General features: G+C 37.9%; 1 protein-coding gene across 3 annotated transcripts in view; it reads left to right on the top strand.

Annotated features, from left to right (window-relative positions):
* The window catches only part of Oprm1 (opioid receptor, mu 1), a 53,255-nt gene extending 31,035 nt beyond the window's left edge, over positions 1–22,220 (top strand). Inside the window, exons 2-4 of one of the 3 annotated variants that reach the window (XM_005390563.2) lie at positions 4,451–4,803; positions 5,595–6,115; positions 22,124–22,220. In XM_005390563.2, the coding sequence (XP_005390620.1) occupies positions 4,451–4,803; positions 5,595–6,115; positions 22,124–22,162 (913 nt within the window). In that variant the 3' untranslated portion in view covers positions 22,163–22,220. Of the gene's footprint in view, positions 1–4,450; positions 4,804–5,594; positions 6,116–8,843; positions 8,889–14,784; positions 14,803–22,123 lie in introns of those variants that run through there. The other 2 variants (XM_013517372.1, XM_005390562.2) reach the window with 2 other exon arrangements.
* Positions 22,221–27,871: the final 5,651 nt, after the last annotated feature.

Here is a 27,871-nt window from a genome sequence, read left to right as displayed (position 1 = left end):
AGATTCTCTGAAGACATGACACATATCCCAGCCAGTTCATTTTACCTACTTAGCCACTATAAACAAACAAGGCCCAGTAGCATGCGATATGGTCAAAGATGGAAAACGATTGTGTTTTAATATCCAGAAGTTCTACTCAAATCCACTCTAGAAAACTAAGGAGCAGAGATGACTCTCAGCTCACTGGCTTGGCTCACTGCCAGCTCCTGCTTCTATATTCCCACGTGTGGCTTTCAGTGTGCCTGATCATATTCAGCTTTCCTGGGTGGCAAGTATACCACCACAGAACAGAACAGAGAGAAATCTTGCATCTGCGGAATAACATTACTCCTTTTCTGACCAGACCATCTCTTCAGATTAAAGCCTTTGCATATAACTGAAGGCAACTGGAATTTCCACAGCCTGAAGCCTGTAAAATTCTCTTTCATGTATTTAGAAAATTGCTGAAACCTTTTATATGTTGCTGTGATTCAAAGCATGAGCACTTGGGATCAGACTGCCAGCTATCTTGGGAGAAAGTCTTGGTGGATAACTTAAGGAAAACTAACCAGCATTGTTTCTATGAGATGATCATGGAACTAGATCCTACAGATATTCTATTTTTAGTAATTTATTTTAAATTGATAGATAAAATTATATAAAACAAATACAATGTAATAATTAGAAGTACAAATGCTTTGTGGGATGGCTAAATTAAGACTTGCCTGACTTTTTCTTTTATGATAGACCATAATTTAATTTTGTTTTACAAACATCTCATTCCTAGAGAGGAAATGACTTTTTAAAAATTGAAATAAACCTACACTGTAAATATTTAGAGCTTAGATAAGCCTGAAGTGAAGGATGGAAGTATGATGAGTCAGAATACTGACCTCAAAGAACCTGAATATTTAACATAGAGCACTCTATTAAATATAAGGTGTGAAATTTAAGGTCTTCTAGATAGGATGTGACTAATGCATTCAAGCACGGCTTTAGATACCACAGGTCAGCAGCATATCTACTCCAAGTTATTTTTCTGCTTTAAGGAAGAAGTTTCGGCGTATAAAAAGCATCAAGAATATTTAAACTTTTTGAACTTCAAGATCACATGTATTAAAAGTCTGAGGTCACACTTTCACTTTTTGTTTTGTTTGTTTTTATACTTTGGAGGATATTTCTTTTTAGGTTTTTCCTGGTTATAGTCTTTATTGAAATTTTGTTCTTGCTTCAGCAGTATATATACTAAGATTGAAATTACATTGATTCATCTCCTAGAGTTAAATAGCTTTCTGTACCTTTTCCCACTAAAATCCTTTAAGGAAGTAAGCCCTCTAAAACAACTCCTTAAAAAGTCCCACATCTAAAAGTGGGGATACTTTCTGTCAGCAACACAACTTCTGTAACTATTGCAGACTAAATCACATATGAGAAGTTTAGAGTTCAAGAAAACATTTCAAATGGTTTGCCCTAAGGAGTTTCATGAAATCCTCCTATTATAATTTCAGTTTCTTGAATGTATATGAAAAAAAACTTTCGCAGACCACCAAATTAGGGTCCTAAATGAATGGGTCTACAATATGATTTCTCTCAGCCATCTTGATTGAATGAGTTGGATTCTTAACCTTGTCTGACAGAAATATAGTAAGCAGAAGCTAAAGTTTAAAATGATCTTGAGACGATCTCCAATGTTTTGGGTTTTTTTAATTATTTTTATTTTTTTTTTACTTGTTTCTGTCTTTGACTGTTTGATCAATCTTACATTCTTATGTCTAATGGACTGAGCAACTTCACTGAAGATAACAGTATGTAATGTAGCAACCATTATAAATTTCTATCGTTTTGTCTTGAGGTCATGTATCATTTTTGTTGTTTTTGTGTTGTTTTGATTTTGTCTTCATTGTTGTTTTGTCAGTTTTAATTTCTAAAATAAACTGATCTTATTGTACCATGTAAGTAAAAAATCCAAGGCAGACCAGGTTTCAAGTATGGTGTCTCTGTTGCTTTTTCAAATCCTTATGCTCTACATTGAGTCCATTTCACAGAGCCTTTTTCAACAACTACACATCATATGTCTTCTCAAGTTTGGGGCCCAAGGGAAAACTAATATACACTTTCTCCAGATATCCCCTTTGAAAAACATTTCACTGACTTTAGTGTTACCTGCTTTCCATTACTATCACAAAATAACTGAGGCTGGTATTGTATAACAAAGAGATTTACTTAGCCCTCAATGTTGGAGGCTTAAATTCTAAACAGAATGGCACCTGCTCTGGTGGGAGCTTCTCACTGCATCACATGATGAAGATGCCATTGTAATGCAGTGCATGTGAGGGAGAGGTCACATGGCCAGAGGAAGCCAAGAGATACTAGGCAGGGTTCAGGCATCCTTCTCTGAAGAATTCCTCTCATGCTTAGTTAAAAAATAAGATTATCCTTACCATTTCCTCTGGCTGCAAGCACTGAACAGCTTCACCACCTGAACATGTGATAGAGCCCTTTGCCGAGTACTACACTGAAAAATGGGAAGTGACTGGTTCCCCAGAGTGCTGAGGTACTAGTAGTCAGTTAGGGTAAATACATGCTAAATGTAAAAAGAAAAAAAGAGAAATATTCAATATTTTCAAGATACATTCCACCATCAGATATATTTCTTATTATAAATGGAGCTACTTATGTTTCTCAGGTGGTAGTTACACTTTCTGAGGCTTATAAAGGCAACACTCTTAGATACTTAGGAGGAGCAAAAGCATATACCTATATAAGTTTCCATGCTAGTTAATGTGTAACAGCAAAAACTGTATGCAGCTCAGCCGCCTTAATAGATGACTGGAGAAAGAAGCCATGGTGCAACCATACAATGGAGTACTTCTTGGAAATCAGAAGAATGAATTATTAATGTATACAGCAGCATCTATAAACACCAAAATAATTACTCTTAGTGAGAAAAGCTAGACCAAAAAACTGGCACATATGGAATGATTCACTTTTTGAATAAAATTCTAGAAAATGTAAACAGATCTACAATTACAGAAAGCACACCGGGATCAATTATTGTGTAGGAAACAGTGTAAGATGAAGTTTGAGGAAGGGAGGGGCAAGAAGAAAAGATTAAAAAGTTGCGTGAAGAAAGTTTTGCAGGTGATGGATAATTAAGTAATGAATTTGATAGGGTGAGCATTTGCTTTTCTGCAAAGACAAGACAGCAAATACACACTTTGTAGGATATATGATTACCCTTGCAACTAGTCAAACCTGCCATTGTAGCATCAAGATAGCTATAGATAAAATGATGTGATAGCTCCATTGTAGGGTGTTTGCCTATCTAGGATGTGTGAGGCACTGAGGTCAATCCCCAACACTGGAAAAAAAATGCAACCACCACCACCATAACAAAGACTTCTAATAGTATACACGTGTGGTTGCGTTCCAATGAGCATTATACAAAAATGTGCAGTACCCCGTGAGTCTATAGACTATAGTTTGCCAATCTCCAATCTTGATTATGGTGGTTTCACAGGTGTATACATATGTCAAAACTTATCAAATTGTATACTTTTTGTGTCTCACTTATGTATGTCAACTGCATCTCACAAAGCTATTAAAATGAAACAAAACAAACCAATTTAGTTTTTCTATCATCTACTAAACAAAGTCTAATCTTCTTATCCTGGCGTACACATTCCTTCATGGTCTGGTCTCCATATTCTTACCATTTCAGACCTACTGCCGTTCTGATAAAATTTTACACTTCAGCAGTGCCAAACAACACAGAGCATGCCATTCAACTTTGTCCCTTTGTTGGCATTCTCATTATTCTCTCTCTGCCTAGAATGACTTGCTCCTCCTATCTACTGCCCATCTCATATTCTGATTTACTCTTTAAGTTTAAGCTTCAGCCTGTGCATTTCTAAGATATCTTCAATCCCATTCATCATATACCCTTTGCCTATGTTCTGTTACATGCTTCATCCAGGTCCACATCATGGCCTATGCATTTGTATGTGTTTGTGTGTGTGTGTGTATGCATATACAGATATATAATCTTGAATTATTATAGTGTTCAATAATTTTGACTATATGTGCATGGAGTCCCTAAAATGTTCTCTTACCTACTTAAAATTATAGTGCCTAAAATATTTTCTTATATATTTAGAATTATTATTCCCTCTCTTCCTCTACCACTTGATGGGAAGCTCTTGGTGTTAAGTATACCTGTCACATGAGACTCTTAAAACAAAAAGAATATCCTCTGTAAATCAGAATTTTACATGTGAGAAAAATGATCAGTAGAGATATTTTGTATTTAACCAATAGGCCCATGGTTGTAAATAGCCAAGCTAGTACTTTAAAAGAATTCTATACCTAATCTCAATTTTCCCATTGATTTACAGAATTTTCTTATTGAAAGCTTACTTTTATTTCAGGTCAGTGCCTTTGCTGACACTCTGTGCTCTTCCTCCATCCACAGATACACCAAAATGAAGACTGCCACCAATATCTACATTTTCAATCTTGCTCTGGCAGATGCCTTGGTTACCAGCACTCTGCCCTTTCAGAGTGTAAATTACCTAATGGGAACTTGGCCATTCGGAACCATCCTTTGCAAGATTGTGATCTCCATAGATTACTACAACATGTTCACCAGCATATTCACCCTCTGCACCATGAGTGTGGATCGTTATATTGCAGTCTGCCACCCCGTCAAGGCCCTGGATTTCCGTACTCCTCGAAATGCCAAAATTGTCAATGTCTGCAACTGGATCCTGTCTTCTGCCATTGGTCTGCCTGTGATGTTCATGGCAACCACAAAATACAGGCATGGTAAGGGATGCTGCAGGCTTGAGAAATGAATGGTTTAGAATTTATATATCGCTGATGTCATGTGCCATGTAGCATTTATAGAGTAGCCCATTATTTTCACCAGATTAATTAGTCTTTCCCAAAAAAAGGCCTTTGGAGATACTGAAACAGGGAGTTTTCCTATACACTGAAGTCTGCTAAACATTTTAAAGGGAATATCATCCATTTTCTTCTGATGTTTATTTATGTAATTAATCAAAATGATTAATATAAACATAACTCTATTAAAGTGATTGAGTTTAAACCCAAAGAATAAAATTGTGCTCACTTCAGCAGCAAATATATCAAAGAGTATTAAATTTAGACTTTCTTTTAAATGTCAAGAGGCTACTACATGACAAATTTATCTTCTTAGACCTGATAACAGAATAATGAACTACCCATTCAAAAGTAAAGACACACATCTGCTGGAAACGCCTAGAGATTCTGAGCAATGGTTATATTTTTATTAATACAAATTCCACAGAGTGTCTAGTTTATGGCAGGAAATCCACAATTGTTCACTGAAAAGGACTTGATGTGGTCAAAGTAAATAGTAAAATGAAAAATGTAAGTGGAAATTTTTAAAAGTAAATTTCTCTGAAAATCAATAGAGTTGAATTTCTTCCATAATTTAAAAAAAATCTCTACTGCTTTAGGTAGTAATAACTTTAACTTAAACATGGTCAAGCCTATAATTAGTAACAAAATGGCAATATTAATATCTAATATAATATGTCATTGCTAATTTTTTCAAAATTCTTTTCTTCTAGGTTCTATAGATTGCACTTTAACATTTTCTCACCCAACCTGGTATTGGGAGAATCTACTGAAGATTTGTGTCTTCATCTTTGCCTTCATCATGCCTGTCCTCATAATCACAGTGTGTTACGGACTGATGATCTTACGCCTCAAGAGTGTCCGCATGCTCTCAGGCTCCAAAGAAAAGGATAGGAACCTGCGGAGGATCACCAGGATGGTGCTGGTGGTTGTGGCTGTATTCATTGTCTGCTGGACTCCCATTCACATTTATGTCATTGTTAAAGCCTTGATCACAGTCCCAGAAAGTACTTTCCAGACAGTTTCATGGCACTTCTGCATTGCTCTAGGTTACACAAACAGCTGCCTGAACCCAGTCCTGTATGCATTTCTGGATGAAAATTTCAAGCGATGCTTCAGAGAATTCTGTATCCCAACCTCCTCGACCATTGAGCAACAAAACTCCACTCGAATTCGCCAGAACACTAGAGACCACCCTTCCACGGCCAATACAGTAGACAGAACAAACCATCAGGTATGCAGTTTCTGGAAGTAGAAGTGCCTACTTCTATGAAAGATGATATGAAAGTCATAGCAATTGGTACCAGTCCAAGATTTCAATCCCTTACAAGCAGAGCAGTAAAATAACTAAGGGATTGAGCTTCTGCCTGAGAATGAAGGGAGAAGGTAGTAAATTATGATCCCAGGTCAGAGAGGTGCTTTGTTTAAAAATGTGCTCAATATATGTGTATATGTTCCCTTAGGTAAATGGATATGCCAACTAGAAATCCCATTGCTAAAAATCACTAACATCATGGTCTTTTCAAATCAACAACATTAGTATGTTTTGTTAGTAATTCTGGTTTAGAATCCTTCATATTTTCCCCAGAAATAGTCTATATTTCAAAGATATCACTCCAAACTCCACGTCACTCTGCAAAAGCTGGTCTTGTTCTGGTTCTGTGGTTAAAGAGCCTTGTTCACCATGGCCACAGGTACAAAGTATTCCAGGACATCAGTGTCATAGCAAAGAAGAAAAGAGAAAAAAATAACAAAAAAGCTATTTTTAATTCTTACTAAACCATTGCTTCCTAAACCATTGTTGATATTTGAACTGTAGAGCAAATGTCAGATCTATTACCTAATTACTGGAATTGAATTTATTTTACAACAGTCTTCATTCCAGTAAGAATGATACCATGAAGAATGACTGCATTTTTGGACTTTTAGTCCTATGCTCAAAAGAGTGCAAGATGGAGGCCTCACAGAAAATTAAGTGTTTATGCACAGGATTATGATCACACAAGAAGTAAACACGGAGGAAATGAAATAAGTTTTCCCCCAGTTTATATTGCCTTAAATTAATCCTTTGCAAAATCCAACAGCTAACTTATAAAGTCAACCAAACATGCTTTACTTATTCATATTAATTTAAATAAGTAAAATTTCAAAGAATGGTTTAGAAATGATAGCATTTAGAAATCAGAGCATGTATAATTTTCTAACAAATATATACTAACAAAAAGTTATGACTAAACTAGAAAACACTGCAAATTGAAACTTCTGAAGAAATAAATTCTTGAATCAGAACGTTCAATGAAGTTCCTAGACTCCAGGGGCAAAGCTGTGAGGACAGGCTCCAAGTGAAAAAGAAGTCAGGTGGAGGAGGGACCCCAGGGAGGCCTTGGGTATTACAGCATGCAACCTCTCACTCTTGGTGCCCCTTTATGATGCCCCATCTTTCACTGTCCTCCTCTACCCGACTGTTGCCACCTAAGCTAACCCAGGATTACAGTTTTCTAAGTGACCACAGAATTTATGTAATAGGGTCCAGATGGATCTCCCTTAAGGGTCATTAATCCTCATTCCCTGTTATAAAATGATGCCAAAAGGAACACAGGAACTGGCACCTCTAGGGAGCATGCCGTAATGATGACAGAGCTACTTCCAGCCAAAAGGAAATCATGCACTTATTATGTCTCACTTCTGCTTCTATCTCAGAATTAAAAGCCAGACAGAAATGCTTTTCTATGCTGCTTCTTTTCTCTAATTATTTTCCACATCAAGACCACTAAACCTTCTCCTTTCACTAAACAGCTCTCCCTTTCAGTGGCTAACAAATGCTGAAGAGTCATTTGGAAAGGGTGAGGATTTGAATAGACTTTTTTTCCAACCTGGGGATAGCATAAGAAAGAATGCAGTTTAACACTCCCATTCCTAAAGTAGGGTTAAAAACATTCACATTGGCATAAAATACCCCTATTGGATAAGAACAGTGGCCATTAAAAGTATTGGCTCCTTCTTCCTCCGTGCCCACCTACACCTTTTCTCTCTTCTTGGCTCTTTAGACGTGGCTGCCTGATGGTGCAGCCTGGCCTCCTGGGAGCCTCTTGTCACATCTCACTCTCAGTCATCCTCACTGGCCTCATTCTCAAGGAAACATAGTTCCCAGTGTGTCTGATAGACCATTTCTCCTGAGTTAAACCTGAGTTTCCTTCAGTTGCTCCCACACTGTCTTTGACTCCTGTCTAAACCCAGAATCTTCACATTTATGTGGCTCCGGGACAACCCAATAGGGCAAAAAGAAAGCTAATTGGAGAAATGTTGTTCTAAGTAACTAAAAGGTTCACTTTAAAAATACATCCAATTAGGCCTTATCTTCAGTGCTGTGTCTATGAAGCACCAGTGTCCGAGAACAGCAGAAATACATTAGCTCTGGAATTGGTCACTTTCCAAAGGCTCAGCTGGCAGAAGAGAGAGCCTGCCAGGAAAAGAGGAAAAGATGCCCTGGCATATTTGAAAATAAGGATAAATGAAAGGTCCCTTTCATTAATCTCTACTGATGTGGTATCATTAGAATTAAGACAGTTACACAGAGACAACTGGAAGAACAAGTGAGCCTGGGGTTGATCTTTTTTTTAACACATCAACATAATTAGATTTGAAGGAAGAATCATTGTCGTGGATGTGTCTATAGGATTTATTTATTTGTATAAATTCTGAACTGATAAACAGGTTTTTGCTTATTGTAGGTTTTAGTTTACTGGTTCTGGTTGGTTGGTTTGTCTGTTTGTTTGTTTAACGCTGTGAGCCATCATGTTAAAAAACGAAGCTAAGTGGATTTGCATTAACTTTTCACCTGCTTGTTAGAAGTTTGGGATGGTTGTAGATGTTTCTGTTTTGTCTATGTCTTTATATTTTCTCCAAGAAATATGCTATATGTGCCATGTTACAAGCACATTAGTCAACTTCATATTCTGCAGATCAGAGACCCAAAATCAAACCTTCCCAGGGTGTCTGTTTTCTGACAACTGTAGACTGAGGCCATGCCCCTACAGCGCAGTGAAGTGACGATGTGGCAGTTATCAAGGTAATTTGATAAGCCTTATGAAAAATTGTATGACCAAAATAAACTATGAGTCATACATACATAGTTAGGAACATCTCTATCAGCTTTTCCTGCGTAATGAATCATTCCAAAAGTTAGTGGCTTGAAACAAACATTTTAGATTACAACTGTATACCTCAGGAATTTGGGCCAGGTTTGCCTAAATAGACTCTGCGACCAATCTTAGCTGGGCTCATTCTGCAGTCAGCCAGCAGCTGGCCTGCGAGCTGGCCCTGTAGGATGTCCTCAGCAAGACTGGAACTCTCGTTTCCCACCTGTGAACCCTGGAATGTTCTCGTGTGGCCGCAGGTTTCCAGAAAAAAAGAGAACAAATCTTCCAGAAGCCTAGGATCAGAAGTGATGCCAAGTGTATAACTGAAGTCCCCATGTCAACTTAAGACTTAAAGGGATAGGAAAACAGACTCCATCTCCTGGTAATACGAGCTGCAGTCACATTGCAAAGGGGTGTGAATTCGGAGAGGGTTGGGTAAATTGTCCACTTTGCTAACAATCTACAATAGACACATGTCTTAGAGGACAGAAAAACCACAGCTTCCTGAGGAACGAACATGTGTGTCTTAGTCCTTCTTGTGTCTCTAGTATCTAACCAGTATGGTGCCTGGCACACTGAAAAGTAAAATAGCTGTTAAATTAATGAATAATGAGACAGCTCAAGATAATTCAGATGTAGAGGATTTAAGGGTGACGTCTTTCCTTTGCCACCATTAACAACCTAAGTGACTGTGTCACACTGTGACATGATTTTGTGCTCACTCTCCAAAGGATTCAGAGGAGGTCCTTTTAGCTTTCTCCTCCTTCAGTATTCTGATCAAAATAGATACATCAAAAATTTGGCTATATACCTTATTTTTAACACATGGTTTTGATAAGACCTAGAACTAGGACTTAGTGACCTACCATTCCTTATTCTTTCTAGGGCTCAACTTACTACCCCAGTGGTAGCATCCATGCCTAATTTATGTTCAGTTTATTATTTTCATGCTTTTTAAAAACTTTTTTAGGTAGACTCTGGCATAGGCATCCATTTTCCATCTGCTCTCAGCATAATTTAATTTCTCTACCCACATCCCATATTGCTGTTGACTTGTTGAACTCCACTTTTCCTCCTCCATGTACTCTGGTCAATTCTGGTCCAACTCAGACCTAAAATACTATTCACTACAAATCTCCTTTCCTACTTGTTTTCTACCCAACCACCTTCTATAATGCATTTTTAAAATTTTGACACCTAAGTGATTTGTGAAAATGAGAACAGAAACAACACTCTTATATCACTTGGATTATTTAAACAGTATATCTATAATCATAATATAATTCTATCTGACATTGGGATAACAACGTGCAAATGAAAAGTGCTTTTAACTGTACCATGACATCTGTTCCCTAAAACAACCCTGATAGATAAATGTGAGAAAGTAAATGTTCCTGGAGGTTGAATGGTGATACAGGATCCAACAAGCAGTGAGAGGCAGAATCCAGACAAGCACCCTGGGCTTCTAAAATCAATCCAGATGTATTCTCTGCTTCCTCATGCTATGGCACAGGCAATCAGTGTTATGTGAGCTCAGCATTACATGAGATTCTCAAACTTTGTTTACTATGAGCTCCAAAATATGTTAGTTCTTAAGAATGCCTCTTTAAAATGAATATTCATTGTGTGAAAAGAGGGCCTAAGAATGTACATTTTGAATAAATCACTGAACTAAAAATTCTGATTTAAACTGTAACTTTATTTTCAAACACTACCAACTTGACTGTGCTGTCTAACCTGGGGAACCACTTCAGACCAGCTGATTTATATGAATTTTTAAGCAAATGAATCATGATTTTTGCAAAACAATGTAATTATACTTTTTAAAACCTTAACCTCCTAATACAACTTTCTGATACCTGGGACAAAGTTATTTCACAGTAATAATGCTACCATTATGCTAATTCTTTTCCATTGACACACCCAATCCTTTCATTAAAACCTTGTGGATGCCGTTTTAAAGCACTTTCTTGACATTTCAAAGCAGTGGGTCAAGAAATTAGGAGATGATTGCATTTGAAATAACACTATATTATGCCTAGCTAAACTAAAAGCAGAAGGCTGATTTTTAAAAATCAACATCACTCTCAAAGGATGGATCTTGGCTTTTTACAAGACATCTGTAGAGAGTTAATTTGAGAGGGAAATAACTTCAGTGCTATGACAGAAATTTCAAATAAGAATAGTTCAAAAAATTACAGGACTGGACCACATTAAAGCGTATTTTTTTGAATGAAATCAAAATGGCCATTCTTTCAATCCTTTGTTTTAAGAGGAAAATAGTTTCGTGCGTGTGTGTGTGTGTGTGTGTGTGTGTGTGTGTACATGCACATGCTCTATGAATGTATCATTTTGTATCTGGCTGGAATTAGAGTATATGTAGGCTTTAGATGAACAGTATGTCATAAGTAAACAAAGAACCTCGTTTTTTTACTATTGATTACCTATAATAAGGAAGGGTAAACTATTGTTTAATTGAACTAGTTTATCAGAAAACATTTGGCTTTAAGACAATAAGCATATGGATCAGCTTATAACTGGGAAGGTATATCTTAGTAAGTAATATGAGGTATGTAGTATAATTTCTACAGTTGAGGAAGGTGATTTCAGAAGTAAATTCTCAAAGATCATAGTTAAAAAGTACTGATTGAAGAATAACTAAAATGAAATTTGATTTTATAACCCAGACTTTTAATCAGTGTGACCTGCTAAGCCCCAGAATGTTTTACCTTTTTTACAGAGTATTTTTTGTCCTCTGATCTTTTAGAGAGGCTTAGTATTAAAGGCTACATATACATAATTAGTGAAAAATTTTCCTGTGCTTACTGTTCCAATTAATGTAAGTGATTAAATTAGTAATATACTTTCTTTCAAAAACTAATTAAAATGAGTTGTCATCTTATTTTGTTAAACAAATGGGGAACAGCTATTTTATAGCAATCTATGATAAAAATATTCTTATTTATTGAGATTTAGTATTTCTATCTCACACAGTTATACAAACCAATATGAAAGGTAGATATTTTTCTTCTGACTTTCTGCAACAACACATTTAGTTTTACTTCTACACCTAGGAATTTGAAATGTAGTTTTCTAGCACTTTTTAAGCTATTTTTCTGTTATCCCCAAAAAAATGGCACTTCAAGGAAATTTGATAACAGCATTAACCAGTTCTTAACTTTAAAATACCATTCTGATCACTGTATTTTCTGGTGGGGTGAAATAAATATTTATTTGAAAATGACTACAATTTGATAAAACTTACAGAATTATTTTTGGAAGATATTAAAAATTCTAGAACAAAATATGTCTTACTGATAGTTGCCCTTTCAGACTCACAGCTTTTCTAAGCCCTTCACAATCACAGATTTTCTTCATTTAGAGTAGATTTCATGACTGTGAAATAAATAGAAACTTTTTATGATGAAAAGAAATATTAAAGCCATATAATCTGGTACTTTTATTTTCTGGGAAATAGTGTCTGTGTGTGTGTGTGTGTGTGTGTGTGTGTGTGTGTGTTGTGTGTAGAAGAGGTTAATTTCAAATGTTATATACTTATAACAATACTCTTCAAACATAAATAATATTCATGATATATATTTAAAAGTCAAAAGACCAGCTCTCAACACCTCTGGGCTTTACCCACTAAATATGAGTAGCATCCACCCACCCACCTATTTTGGTTGTCATTTTGATTGTGACAGCCAAAATGTCTCCAGGTATTATCAAATATCTAGAAGGTAGGAGGGAGTTGAGAACCACATATCAAACCTGATCTGCTCTGCTTAATAGATAAAAAGGCATCAAAGTCCAAATCAGTCACACTGTCTTCAAAATAGTACCTGGGAGAGTTGGAACTAGACCCCTACAGTTCTAACATTATTCTAACCCTCCTCTGAAACATCACTCTGATTTCTCTTAAAACGTTTCCCCTGCTTTACAGAGGAAAGGACTCAGAGTTTGTAGATGACAAGGGGAAGGCACAATATTTCAACCGGTATATTTTTTTAAGCTTCTGTCTCAGAGAAAGTGATCTTCAGCCTGAAACATTATTAAGAAAGAATTAAAGGGCAAAAAATGTGAAGATGTTACTAGAGAACCCTGGGAGGCTGTGATTGAGGTCGGATCCCTAGATGCATTAAAATATTAAAGGAACTCATGGATGAAACACAATTAATTAAACACAAATCGTAATCTCTGAAGCAGGGAAGAATGAGAAGAATCCTGGCAAATTCGGGTAAAAAAAATAATAGAGTCCCAATTTTAATAGGAACATTGTAGCTCGTGCGTATATAAGCCTCTGTGTGCATCTGGCTATGTACAGATTGTTCATAGAACCTAGATCAGAGTTTTATCCTGAGGCCATGTAGGAAGGGAGCAATTAACGTCTAAGAGGCAACATAAATTTAGTTATGGCAAAACAAATTTTATTTTCTTAGACATTTACTGAATAGGGAAACCAGGTGAACTCAACATCAGTGTTTGTAAGAAGAGATTTTACAAGCTCTTATTAACTTCAGTGATACTATGTGTGAGAATGAATGAATACTGAGACCATGATGTTGTTTATGATACTGTTTCTCTTATATGAGAAATACAAAAACAAAAAAAAATATAGATAATAAAACAAAAGAGATAGAAAACAGACAATAAGACTTGCTGGATACGGGAGCGTGCAAAAGAAGCAGGAGAAGGAAAAGAAGGAGGAAGAGAATCAAAGATGATTGAGATTCACATAGACAAGTGTAACTACCCTGTATCACAAAATACGCTAATAAAAAGATTGTGATATATTTAATTATGATCTGAAAATAATGGCACAATGTGGTAGGTTTAAAAGTTTTTAACTGACTCCCTTAAGCCTCAATCAAGCAAAAACTAAGAATATAGCAGTTACTGGAGTAAAATTTAGTCCAAAAGTTCAACTCCAGAAATGGAGCAGAAGTGATGCAGCTATTTTCTTAAAGTCCAAGATTTTGTTTCATGGCAAATGACATGACAGAAGTGATCTTAACTGTTGGAATTATTGCTCACAGCAACAGAACTCTACTGTCTAGAGCCAACGACGTGTTAGCCTCACCCTGACTTCACACTTCAAGAGTGAGGTAACCACATTAGATTATGTTCAGAGATGGTCGAGCAAGACAATGGAGGGAGTTCCAATAACTGCACATGATTTTGCTTGTATGGATTCATGATGTGTATTAGTAATCTCAAAGTATTAAAAAGCATGAGTGTGCGTGTGTGTGTGTGTGTGTGTGTGTGTGTACTTCATACACATACATTTTACATTTTATGTCAAAGCCTTCAAACTACCTGAGTTTCAGGCCCAGATTTACATAACCTCCCACAGAATGAGCAGTTTTGAAGACTGCACTGTGGATCATTAGTGCAGGTAGCTATGAATCTATTTAAAGTTCAGTGTTTCACTGGAATAAATAACAATGCTTCAAAATTCCAGGCATTCACCAGAATCCTAAAATTGTTATGCTCCCATTCCCACGCATTTAAAAGGAAGTGGTCTAAACACTTATGAATACAAACAGAATGCTAAAATTTTATTTCTCTGGAAATAGAACAGGTTGTGTTATATTTGAGTTTCCACTTTTTGTTTTGCTTTGCTTTCAAGGTTGCCACTTTCTGGATACAATTATAAGAAAAAGGATGTGCCTTTGGGATATATTTTTGTGAATTAAATTACACATTAACAAGGGTAGCTTTATGATTGGCATATTCTTTTGTTTTGAATAAAATATATTTGCAGAAAATAGAATTATTTTGAAAGGCATTTATACTCAGCTCTGAGAAGTATGCCAAAGCTTGAGTATTTTAATATTTTCTTGTGAAAGAACTTGAGTTTGAAAGGCAAAGAACTTGGATTCTGATGGCAAGCCTACTGATGACCGTCTGTGTCAGTCTAGCCTCCCATGTCAGTGGTGGCTTAAGAATCTCTTCACAAGTGGGAATTTCTCAGCATCTTCTGATTGCCTAGGAACTAGGTCTGTGATCTGAGTTTGATTGCTTCTTCCGCTCAAACACTGTGTACCAATTTCTCTTATTGGAACCAGCAGTAATCACTAAACCTTTCTTTCTTTTGAGGCAAGATTTATTATATTGAACAAAATAAGTCCGCATTAAAAAGCAAGAGAACACATGTGGTGGTCAAATCTGGGTCCTTTGAACAAGCAGGTTATTCAATCTCTCCTTGAGTTCTCCTATATGAATCTGAGATCTCATACCTGAGATGTCCAGATGTCTGATCCAAGCAGTGGAGCTAGAAAGAATAATTCTCTCATGGGGACCTTTGCCCATGAGTCATCCACTCCAAAGGATTTCTGTTCAGCTCTGTTCTTATGGTTACTAGAATGAATTTCTGAAGGTTATGACTAACCGTATCTCTGATAAGCTATAAAAGTACACAGTTCTGTTGGTTATTGGCTTCAACTGCAAATTTGAGGATGGAATCACAAATAAGGAAGAAAAAAAGAAATTGAGAAGGATAGTTTAAAAATAAAACTATTAAGCAAGCTTTTTTATCCAATACACTTGGGCATGTTGGTCACTTCTCAGGGTTTCAGTTTCTTTCACAGATTGATGAAGTTACAAAACAAAATCTCTTAAATTTTCTCCAGCTTTAAAACTGCAGGAAATACACATCAACCTCTGCATGGAGAGAGACTAAAAGTGCCTCAAATAAGCTTCAGTTGGAAACTTAAAAGCTTTTCAAACATTTTATTTTTAAAATAGACTAAAAAACAGACAAGTGGGACTTGTTAGTTGACTTCCTGGAAAATCCACAGTTTAAAAAACTGTTGACAAGAATAGAATATTGATGGTAGAGGATTGTATTATATCTATATCTCAGATGTGTACGCGTAAGTATTGTGTCTAATGTCAAATGTCAAATCTACTGAAACGTGTAACTGTCCTGTGATTATTGTCAGGGAAGAGGCGAGCCATAGAAAATGGCAGAGAGTTCTAGGACTCCAAAGGCAATATCTCAACAAGCAAGCAGGTCAGCTTGTCACTACAGTATGGATGATAAAAAAAACAATGTGACTCAGTAGCCAGAGAAAAAATGTATTACTCACAGCACAGCAAACAGCAGGACAACCAGCACAGTAGTAGTGCCAGTTCCCTTGCCCTAAGTGTCTTGGTATAACATAATGAACCCAGAAAGCTGCTATATACATAGCAATGTACAACTACTCATGGGTCAAGAGTTCAGCATCTTTTTTAGCAAATCAATCCTCATCTGTCAAGAGTGAGAGATACAAAACAGTGTTCAAGTGTTAGCCCTCATGAAATTGGGCAGTAGGCTCTAAATTGACTATGGGACTAGCTATAGGAATAAATCAGGCTATGTTGGCAGATTGACATCACTCTTGGATGCTGAGGTGGGAAGATCACAAGTTCAAGCCCTGCTAGGATAATTTAGTGAGACTCTGTCCCCCCAAAAATAAAAAGGGCTGAGGATGTAGCTCAGGAATAGAGTGCCCCTGCATTTGATCTCCAGTGGGGCGGGGGGTTAAAGGAAGAGACCAGAGACAGAAACAAAGAGAGACAGAGACAAGAGAGACAGAGACAGAGAGAAAAGCAAAGAAAGGAAGTTAGACAATGCAGAATCAGAAGATAATTAGGACTTGCAGTTCACTCAGTCACTAGAACGTGCAGGTACGCTCCCTGAAATATCTCTCAATAATTCAGCTGTTAGGCATTTTATTAGTGGAAATTAAATTTTTATATGATCACACCACCCTATCAATCATTTAGTTTAGATGCATTTATAAGAACTAGGACTAACTCTGTGCCATTTTTTGATCAATACTGATTGGGATTATTATCAATAGAACCCCAGGCATAGGATATGATCGATCTTCAATATCTACCTTAACCACACAGAGTCAGTTAAACCCCAGAAAAGACTAATAGGTCTTTTTTCACATAATCATCTAGTTCCTTACTTGTGGTGTACATAGATTGTTCTCACATACTACCAGTATTAATCCAAACACAACAGAAGCAACAGAAGCAGTTGCCAACCATACAAACCCTTCTTGTTCAGTCAGAATACAGCTTAAATCTAAGCAATGCTAGGGAATTCAAATTGACCTCCTGATTTTTTTGTGGTTGGTCTTATATCGATGGCTATCATAATTATGTTTAAAGCCTACTTATAGAATGTGACTTCTGATGCCAGGGACCAGTGGTCACACTGCTGTGTGGAAACAGGAAACCATGTTTCCCTCAAGGGGAACAGCCCTCTTTACCTGGGAGTTCAGTAAAGGAGATGGGTTCTAACGGGTACTGTCACTGCCAATAATTGCAGGGAGTCAAACATGAGCCAGATGGGTTCCCAGAGATACCTAGAGGTATCCTGTGTCTATCCGTGTCCCACATGTAAGCATATAACTAAAAGGGACAGGTTAATATTGTTTAGAATTAATTAGCAAATGTGATATGGATTACCACAACACTGATTTGGTTAAGCTGTGTGGTCACCATCACTAAGTAGTTGTATCCTGAGTAACTACACATGGCATAACCCAAGGGTATTCAAGTGAAAGGGCAGCATATGAAGTGGTATGAGCATCATTAAAACAAGGGTCCATCCATGTATGCATCTGCACATGTATGAAAGGAACCCATTTTCAGGAGCTTCTTTTGATAACATCAGGCACTGCAGACTAATTCAGGGCCAACGAGGCCAGCAGGCATTTCTCGGCTCCCACACCAGATGGATGCAGATAAATCCAGCAGTAGGATGAGGTGGCAGGCAAAGCTGCTGCTTATCTCTGATGAACTATGGGACTATTTTGCCAAATGGAAGAGCTGGAATTCAGAGAAAGCAAAACTGTTAGTTATCCCTCCCCCACTTCCTATAATCTCCAGAATCTAGAATTTTTATTTTCCCTATGATACTTCTTTTTTTTGTACCAAAAATTGAACTCAGGACCTTGAGCTTGCCAGGCAGGCACTGTGCCACTGACCTACATGCCAGGGCTATCTTTGTACTTATACAAAGAAAATAATGAGGCCAGAACCCCCAGGAGTACTCCAAAAGACTGACACCCTTTCCAGAAAGCTGTAGCTCAAAGGGCCCAACGGATGGCCCACGGGGAGAGCCTGCTGTACTGGCCTCAGGGCCATCTGCTGCTTAGGTCCCCCGTCGGATGTGGGAAATTTCTGATGAACTTGTACAGACAATTCAACAAAATGGACACATAGATAAGGTGTATATTGTCCCTAATACCTCAATAGTACCATCTAGTGCCAGGTTTTCTTTCTGGTATTGAGGAGCCATAGGGAAAAGAATGTTTACTTAACTATCTCTGGGTTCATATCACAATATTCCCTGTATTTTGATGTGGATAGCTGATCTCCATGTCTCATCAAAATTTAGGATCCCCTCCGCCTTCACATGACTTAGCATCTACCATCTGTGTTGGAACCTATGAACACAGTAGTAGGACCCTCTTCTACAGAAAAAGAGAAAGCCTTAACCTACATTGTGACCCACCCACTGGGGGCAAATAACAGAAGAATTCAAATTATACTTCAGCAAACAGAACATATTTTAGAGGCTCTGTCAGGAGAAAGATCTCCAACTTTGAGTGGAAGGGGGATTAAGAGGAAAACATGACCCAAGTCCAAGCAGGTCCTATCATGGATAATTGATTCATCTATAGTCATAATGTCTGAACACCCAGGACTGAAGGGTATGGTCTGACACAGCCAGTACTGCAAGGTCAACTGCACTCAGTTGGCAATCAGCCACGACCCGTCTCCAGATCCTCCTAGCTCTTTTCATTGTCCTCACAGGACTATTATATTGAGACATTGCATTTCTCATTAGTATTGTTGCATTTATTGTTGCATTTAGGTTCAAGGCTATGGCTTCCTTCTTCTCTTCCTAGAATTCTAAATTGTTTCCTTCCAAAACATGGAAGAGAACTAAAAGCTGAGTTGTGATCTGTGCCTGTGTCCACCATCGCCTTTCCTACAGAATAGAAAGATCTCCCCTGGACATAACGAGCATGCACAGAATAGGCAAGTGAATAATCAGTAACAATCATACAGTTAGCCTTCAGAGCAGCAAAAGTGGAGCAGCACAGGGATCCAATCAGCCCCACTCAGTGGTCATAGTCACTTTGCTGCTGCTTAATTCTATTTTAAATCTGGCTGATTGAATGTGTGGTCTTTGCTCTTCAAGAGAACCTAATACTTAGTCATTCAATCAAGGCTAGTAAAAACAGACATAAAAGCTTACGAACTGGGCGTGGAGAGTAGCACTCACCTATAGCCCCAGCACTCTGGGGAGGCTGTGGCAAGAGGATCCCAAGGTGGAGCCTAGCACAGGCACCTTCGAAAAGCTTGTCACAAAATTATAAAACACAAAATAAAAAAGACTGAGAATGAAACTCAGTGGTTTAGTCTCCAGTGTCACACATGCATGCACACACCCAAGCACACATGAATCTATGTACATTCCACCTCTACCTCTCTCCTCTCTCCCTGCTATCAACCCAGAGGATCCAACAATAGAGATTCTGCAGAAACAGGGCACGCTGAGGCATCCATGTACCTCCCCTAGTTGTTCATTGAAAGGACAATGATCTCTATGAAGTGATCTTGTTCCACGAAGGCATCAAGAATTGCATTTGTGTGAGCAAACTGCCTTTTGAAGGCCCATCAAAGTCTGAAATCTGGTCTGAGTTTCTCTGGTGATGAACTCATCAGCCTTTCCTTCAGGAATCCTGTCTTCATAGGTGCAACCACATTGCCTTCTGACTGGCTCCCTTTGGAGATGCCTGGTTTCTCTCTGCCTGGGCTTTGCTGGGGATTTGCAGAGATATTACCTGGTTTAAGGAGTGCTGTTTTTATTCTGGACATCAAATGGCTAAGTAAATACAGCTGAGGTCCCCCACTTGCAAGAAGGAGGACAATCTTAACTCATCAGTTAGGCTCTGGGAGAGGAATATTCCGTCCCAATAGACTAAATTTTGGGCAGTGTCATCATCTGTCAGGCTTTGCATCACTCTCTATTACTGACCTCAAGGAGATCTTCTTGGGCAGTCAGTAAAACAGAATCCATACTTCACTGTGAGGTGTGAATCTGACCCAGTGAAGCAATCTTCATAGTGGCTGGGACCCTGTTAAGAGCCACTTTGGAAATAGCAGCCAAACAGCTACTAGCTCCTCAGTCTGTTGTCAAAGCATCCCTTCCCTTTCACTGTCGATGCTCTCTATGGGGTCCTTTTGCAAGGCAGATGTTTCTAGTTGTAACTTAAAACTCATACTACTGTACTTTCCTTCATGATGTGGCCCAGAATGTTCTCCTAGTCCCAGATCCCATAGGAGAACAGATGTCAGTCATGGCTGCTCATTAGATTTTCTCTGTCACCTTTCAGGCTCCATTCACTAACCAACTTATGGTCCTCAACAGGTGAGGTTGGGGTGGACCACTCACTGCTTCCTTTTTAACCACTTGGGGCAAAATATCTGTTACTAGCCTCAGGGAGCTTCCAAAGATCCCCAGATAAACACATTATCTTGTTCCATTTTTATGTTCAAAGATGCCCATCTATCGTGCCATCCTGAAATTTATAGCAATTTATCTTGAAAGGTTATCAACCTCTTAGAAAATGGCAAAAGAAACAAAACTTCAGAGGGGACGACTTAAGCAAGCCAGCAACCTACCTGGCTACAACACTGTAGATCACGGAAGAAGACACATTCCAGTCCTTACTGCACAGCAAACAGAAGCATTTCCATGGTGGTGCCAGTTTCTCTGCCCTCAAGTCCCACAGAGCAAAGCAATGGGACCAAATGGCAGCTACACACACAATGGGTTCTGTAGCAGCCAAAAGACCTAGAGCCACACTCAGAGCCTGGGGAACAATAACCAAGCCTCCTGGCAGGAGTGACCCCTCACACAGTGGTCTGTGCTGTGCTGCCCTGTACCAACTTAATTTTGGACTCCTGAACTGACCGAATTACCTATGTGACTAACTACAGAGGCGTTCCAAGTTGGAAAAAGATGCTTTCTGGCACACTGTACAGAGGTGTGGAGGGATAATACAGGCTCATGGGGACCTGTCTCTTCTGATGTTGGCAGTGATCTGCTCTCCTTACCCTTAAAAAGTATTGAAATATTTACAGGTAAAGGGTTAATTTAGTATCAGATGTTTGAAAAACATTGTGTGTGTGTGTGTGTGTGTGTGTGTGAGAGAGAGAGAGAGAGAGAGAGAGAGAGAGAGAGAGAGAGAGTAAAAGGTAAAGCAATGACCTAAACTTAGGTGAATCTGGACAGCAGCTATATATGTTCTTTGTACCACTGAATTCGTGCACCTCTTTGATTTGTGTAGGTTACCAAAATAAAGTTATAAACAAACCTTGCATCTCTTTACATGTATTATGCAAACACCTCTTTTTCTTACCAAAATTATAACAACAGCAACAGTTACTTGTTAATTATGAGAGTTAATCCATTTCAAGTGCCCTCCTCCCTTATTTGAAAATAGCAAGACATGGTTTCATGTATCTGAACAAATATCATGTTCTTATCTTTGAACTTATCCTTACAGTGGGGGTAGGGTGAGGATATACTTCCAATCAGCTACTTCAAGAATTGGATAAGAAATAAAAAGATCTCCATCTAGAAATGAAGAATATAAAAGAATTATAAAGAATATAAAATTATTACAAAGAAAAGCATTTATTTTCCCTTTAAGATTTGGGTCGAGTCACAAATGATTTCAGAACAAGGAGGAGGAAGAAAGAAAAGGGTGGAGAAAGAAAAAGAGTTTGACTAAAACTGTGTTTTATCAAGGAAACCATCAAAATCTCTATGATGACTAGTAGGCAATTTGACTTCAATAATGTATACAAGTGCAAAAGCAAATTCATAATGACCCAGAAGATATTCATGATGACTACAAAGATGAATTAATGTCTTAACAGTTGAGAAATCTCTGAGGGTTGCAGACTAGAGTGTACATGAAGGTGCTCAGTGCAGTTATTACACACAGAGGATGCTCAATTAATATGTGCTGCCACCAAATCTGAAATGCTCACTGTCTTTGCCTTCTTTCTCCTTTCAGCTGGAAAATCTGGAAGCAGAAACAGCTCCATTGCCCTAACTGGGTCTTGTACCATTTAGACCCTCACTGAGCTTAGAAGCCACCATATATGGAAGCAGGAGAATGTGTAGGAGGCTCTAGTCTCCTAAAAATGTGCTTGCTTCTGAGTCATCAAAAGTGTGTCCTCTCTGGCTACTCCATTACACACATTAGAGGGACATTCAGACCCTATCCAGCACTTGGAAGAAAAAGAATATGTCACACATAGAATCTGGTATGTGTATATAAGTGTGAGTAAGATGCTCCATGGGACCAAAGTACGCCATGGTATGTGATCTGGGTCACCACAGAAGGTGACCTTTCTGTATGTAATGTGCTGTTTTCTAGCAAATATTTATGGCCTCATCAAAGAAAAACCATTGATCATTAGACTCATTGAAGTAATGTGTAAAGTAAATGCTACCTCTGAGCATATTGTGTGGCAAGTCCCAGTCTCTCTAGTCTTTTGTAAAAGAATACAGTGTTCTCCTGTTCACCTATAATGTTCAACTTTCCATTTTTATCTGGTTAAGACGTCAGTTGTACTTTCACTTCTGGTTTTGTACAGTTTAAAAGGACGATGTCTCTTCACCTAGCTCCAAAATTGCAAAAATGATGAATATGAATGGTAATCTGCAACCATGTATTGGGTCTACCAATTGGTGAAAGATTAATTCTCTTCCATTATAAGTACATCCTAGAGTCACAATGGGAGATTGTCATTCTGAGGCTTTGGGGTCTTGCTCCCCACCTTTAACTGTGATATTCCCTTGCTCCTAGTCACAGAAAGTAAACCGAACCCAGCCCTAAGTGTTCACAGAAGGTGACAGTCACCCCAAGCGCTCATCACTGTGTCCACATAGGAAGTGAAGCATTAAAACACACTCCTCATTCCCTGTAGTTTCTTCACACTGCGTGCTCTCTTTATGTTTGAGTTTCCTCTTTTTAATTCAGCTCAGAATATTGATGCTTTTTTGAATCAGTGTGGTCAAATGACAGATGTGTTTGTTGACTGCCAAAACAGTTTAACTGCTTTTTAACATATAGCCAATAAACTTAATCTCAAGACAGAAAGATTCAAACAACCATATAGAAAACTGTTTGATCTATCTTCAGTCATGTGTAGTTACTTGCACACAAAATATTAACAATGGCTTAAAACCATTTCCCTGAAGATTGGATTTATATAACATCATCACCAATATCTTGGTCTTTTTGAGTTCTGCTAAATGTCAAGTTCTCCTATGTAAAATGCCTATATTCTAAGCAATCTCTTTGAGACAATTCTCTTTGACTAGTTCTCTTTATTATGCCATTCAGTACATATTTGACAATCTTCTATTTTATATGATCTATGTAGACAGTGAGGTTAGAGACCAAGAAGGTCTCCATGTGGAACTGTTGTCAGTGTTGATTAAATAAATCAACTACACTGTAGTCATGTATGGAGGTAAAAGTGTGAAACAGGGTCCCTACTTCCCTTATGAATATTCCTGAGTCTACAAGCTGCCAGCTGATTGAACTGTACATTGTGCATCCCCTCGTCAATCTAAAAAGGCACAAGTAGGCACTAGGCATACTTCTGGGAGACAGCTGTTGCGAACCACAATAGCTGAATTTGCTGTCTCAGATCCAATCAGTTGTAATTATATGGACCTAACTCATGTCTCCATTAGAGGAGAAAAAAGCCAAGATAAAGAGTTTAATGTTTCCTTCTGATGATGCCTGATGTTTGCTGCTAAAACCTCCATTTGTCAAATATTATGTTCCAGGGTAGATGTTCATTGTGTTTAATTTCTTATTATATTTTCTGATCAAAGTAATTAAAACCAGAGCCTTAAAAAGATTTAGTACTTTAAAATGAGTAATGCAAATAAAACACATTAAGGGAGAATGAAATATCTGGAGATAAGTGCTGGAGAGGAAAATTCTCCCTTTTAACATGCCAGGATGACATGAGTTCTCTCAAGAGATGACATAATATTGCTTTCTGCTCACAAGGCTGTTTCTCAGCAATCACTGTTGCTGCTAATGACCTGTTCTGAGTACAAATTCTCCATCATGTGGCTGAGAGCAACATAGTCTTGAAGTAGGATTACATATATCTTTTTCTGAAATATTATATTTGTGCACAAGGCTCTTTCATAGCACTTTTTGGACTACAAAGAATACAAAATAAAAGAATTCATTTACAAAATAAGACACTCTAAAGTAAACACTGTGTTATTAACTTATTGCATGGAAAGCCATTTTTATTACAAACTGGTAGAACTATCTTACAATTCCATGGCGAGTAGTGATAACAACGCTGGGTAGGTCAGGTAGGCTAAGGTTTCTCCTGAAATCCAAAGATAAAGTGTAAGTTTCTGCCTGTCCTTACTTCTGATTCCAACCTTCCTTGTAGGGATAGGTGTTCTTCCTAGTTTGATTTTCCAGCAATGCAGACTGTAGGTGTGAAGGAGAAGTTTTGCTGCTATGTGTGATTCCTTGCTAATCGTTGTGTCCGTGGTAGTTATGAACATTCCTCCTTCAGTCCCTCCCTTCACTGCTATCTTGTTCCTGCATCCTTCCGTTACCAACCACTAGGAAAGAAGATGGGAGATGAGACCCGCTGAGGAAAGTGATAGCCAGGACCCACAGGGAGAACAGGCAGAGGGGAATAGAGAAGGGACTGAATCATATTTACACTTTAAATGTTTCTCTTTAATATTCTGGGTCCACCATAATTGATGACATCAAATAAAAACTGAAGATAGGAAAAGCTTGGGCTATAAGATCTTGCAGATTTGTGTCTGAGTACATATTGTGGAATTTTTCAGCTTTGTGGCTTTTAGCAACATGTTTAATCTGTCCTGGCTTCCAGCTTCTCTCCAGAGTACATGCAGTGATGTGATCTTTTTTGTGTCAGTGGTCAGCATAGTGTGAGAAAATGTACATAAAAAGGTTGGCCAACTACGCACCAAGTGCTTCCTATCTGTAGTGAAAATCATAATGAAAACTATCAATGTCAACAGAGCATAACAAAAAAGAATGGTAACTTAGGAAAGTCGCTGGGAAACATCTCTAATCACCTTTGGCACCAAACTCTGGGAATGCGCTATTTTCCTCCTAGTTTCAGATGGTGCAGGATCCACAGTCAGAGAGTAGGGCATGCAGATTGATTTAAGGTCACTGTCATTAATATTAAAAGCAAAAGTCTAGAAAAAGGTCCACCTTGGTCATGCATCCATGAGCCAATTGAATTTAAGAAGAAATCATTTCAACACACAGTTATTGTCCTGTATTTTCATTAAATATTAAAAATGCAAGGAATGATACATACTACTAACTGTTCAAAAAATAAGCATCTTCAAATGCCAAAGCTTTCTGTGCTACAATGTGTGGCAATGATCAACCTGTAGGCATGAAATACCACTGAATTTCTTGAAGCATTGGGTAAATGGGCCAAGGTCCATTGAATCCAACCAATATATTATTGTGTCTGGGGCACTTGTGTTATAACCATAAGGACCACTGAGACTGAGATTTAGAATTATGAAAAGTGGGTTAAGGGCAGATCAAAGGCCCCTACTGTAACAAAATAATCTTCAAATATCACTAAATCAATGCTTTGCTTGCATTTCAAAGAAATTTAACACTCAGAAAACATTAAAATTAAATACGTCAATCATTGAGAACACTTCCTAACTCAAATATATGAAAATATAATTCTAAACCCTGAGCACATATTCTGAAAGATCAGCTTTCCAAAGTTCTTCCTATCAAACATTTAACACAAATTTAATAATATATGTTTTCAACTCACTTCCACTTTCTGTAAGCTTGTAGTGAGAAGTTCATTAAAATCTGCGTTTGGAATTGCACGTAAACTTTACAAAGTTACAAGGAAATATGGGAGGGCAACTGCTTTCTCCGCACTTTGAGAGATTCAAGTTTGTATTTCAGAGCCAAACCGCCTGGAAACTGTTGCTCAGAGCTCAAGACTAGACATCTGCAAATCCCAGACTCCACTCGGGAGCCCACAATCTCCTGTGGTGCAGGAACAAACTCCTCTGTTTCTTTCAGTATGCAGAAATCTAGAATGTCTGTGATCCATTCACACCTGAAAGAACTTCATACCTGAAAATAAAATAAAATTCTGTTGCAATAGGTTAGGATAGTTAAGACCTAGTAGTAGAGCATACTACCAGATCTGAGGCAAGGCAGAATTATTCATCTAAGAAATGTGAGTGAAGAATCAAGTAGAACCTATATAGGGTAAGAAAGGAAGATGAATGCATACTGGGTTGCACTGCCCTACCACTGTAATTATTCAGCCTCACCCTTACTACCAGAGAAAATAATTGGCATTACCACCCTTCCTCCTAAGAAATTATCTGTAAATGTGCTCAGGTATTCTATAAAGCAGGTTGCAAAGATTCTATAGAATCTCTCAGACTGCAAATAGGACTTATCGATAGGCGCAGTTTGCACAAACAGCTACCGTAGATATTTTTGCAGCCCAGTATTGCAGGAAAAGGAACATCTTTGCTGGAACACCACAAAAACTAAATTAGTCCTTTCTTAGTATGTATTTGCTCAATGTTAATTAGAATAGTTGCACATGTTTCAATATAAGCACACATACAATTTACAGTTTTCAGGTGATAGGTCTTTATTTTTCAGTTTTGAAAGAATTGTAATATTAATTATATTTCATGAAAGAAGATACTCCTCATTTTTGTGGTACCTGAGGTCTCTGAATCAGCACATCTCAATGAGTCATAGCTACCCAGAGCTATTTCATGAATGAAATAGCTTCTTGACCCATTATCATGTGCGTGAAGTCTCAGCCTGTATAACTGAAAAACACAGTAGTTGCTTAAATTCCAACTAATACTGTTACATTCTTAGCAATATATGCACTTCCTATAGGGAAAAATGTACATTTGTTTTATGATTTCAAACAGGGAACACAGAAGCCCTTTGGAGAGAGGGAAATGTGCCTTGATATTGTCACATGAACCATAACACAAACATTGAGCAACAAAAACCTTTTGGAAAAGATTGTTTTAGGTATGCCCACCACTTCCAAGGTTGTTCTACAGATTGCCAACAACTTCCTCCTTCTTACCTTGCAATTTGATTTTTCAAAGGATCTAAATTTTAAATGCAGGTTATTCCATTCATTTTCAAGGCTCTTAAAGAAACTTCTGGTTTCTTTTTTTGTTTGTTTTTGTTTTTCTCTGGTACCGGGAACCAAACTCACGACCTTGCGCTTGCCAAGCGGGCGCTTTTGCCGCTGAGCTAAATCCCCAGCCCCAGGTTTCTTTTTTTTTTTTTTTTTGCTTGCAAGACATAAGTGTGTTTAATGGCATTATTCACCAATGTTAGGAAATTTTGCAAGAACGCACAGAGTTAAGAAACACTAAATGGAAGTGAGAGACGTGCTAGAAATAGAGCATAGCGGAAGGAGAGGAAAAAAGGAAGTAATAAAGGTGATGACTCCTTTCCTAAGATCTGGATGATACTAAACATGGTCCTTCATACTGACCAGCAGGAGCTTTGTGAATGTAGACACAGTAAAAGTGCTTTAATTAATGAATACTGGGGGGGGGGGAGAAGAGATTACATTTGTATGATTTAGTGGTTGTGATTTCACTGGCCAAGAGGACAAAGCAGAAGCTTCTAAGGAAAGGAGAAGAGCTATTATCTCGCTCCACTTCGAGGAGGGCGGAATTGCCCCCAACA

Source organism: Chinchilla lanigera, unplaced genomic scaffold (assembly GCF_000276665.1).
Source record: "Chinchilla lanigera isolate Chin_1 unplaced genomic scaffold, ChiLan1.0 scaffold00038, whole genome shotgun sequence".
Lineage (NCBI taxonomy): Eukaryota > Metazoa > Chordata > Mammalia > Rodentia > Chinchillidae > Chinchilla > Chinchilla lanigera.
Note: the sequence above shows the minus strand (reverse complement) of the source record. Positions and strands in the feature narration are given on the sequence as shown.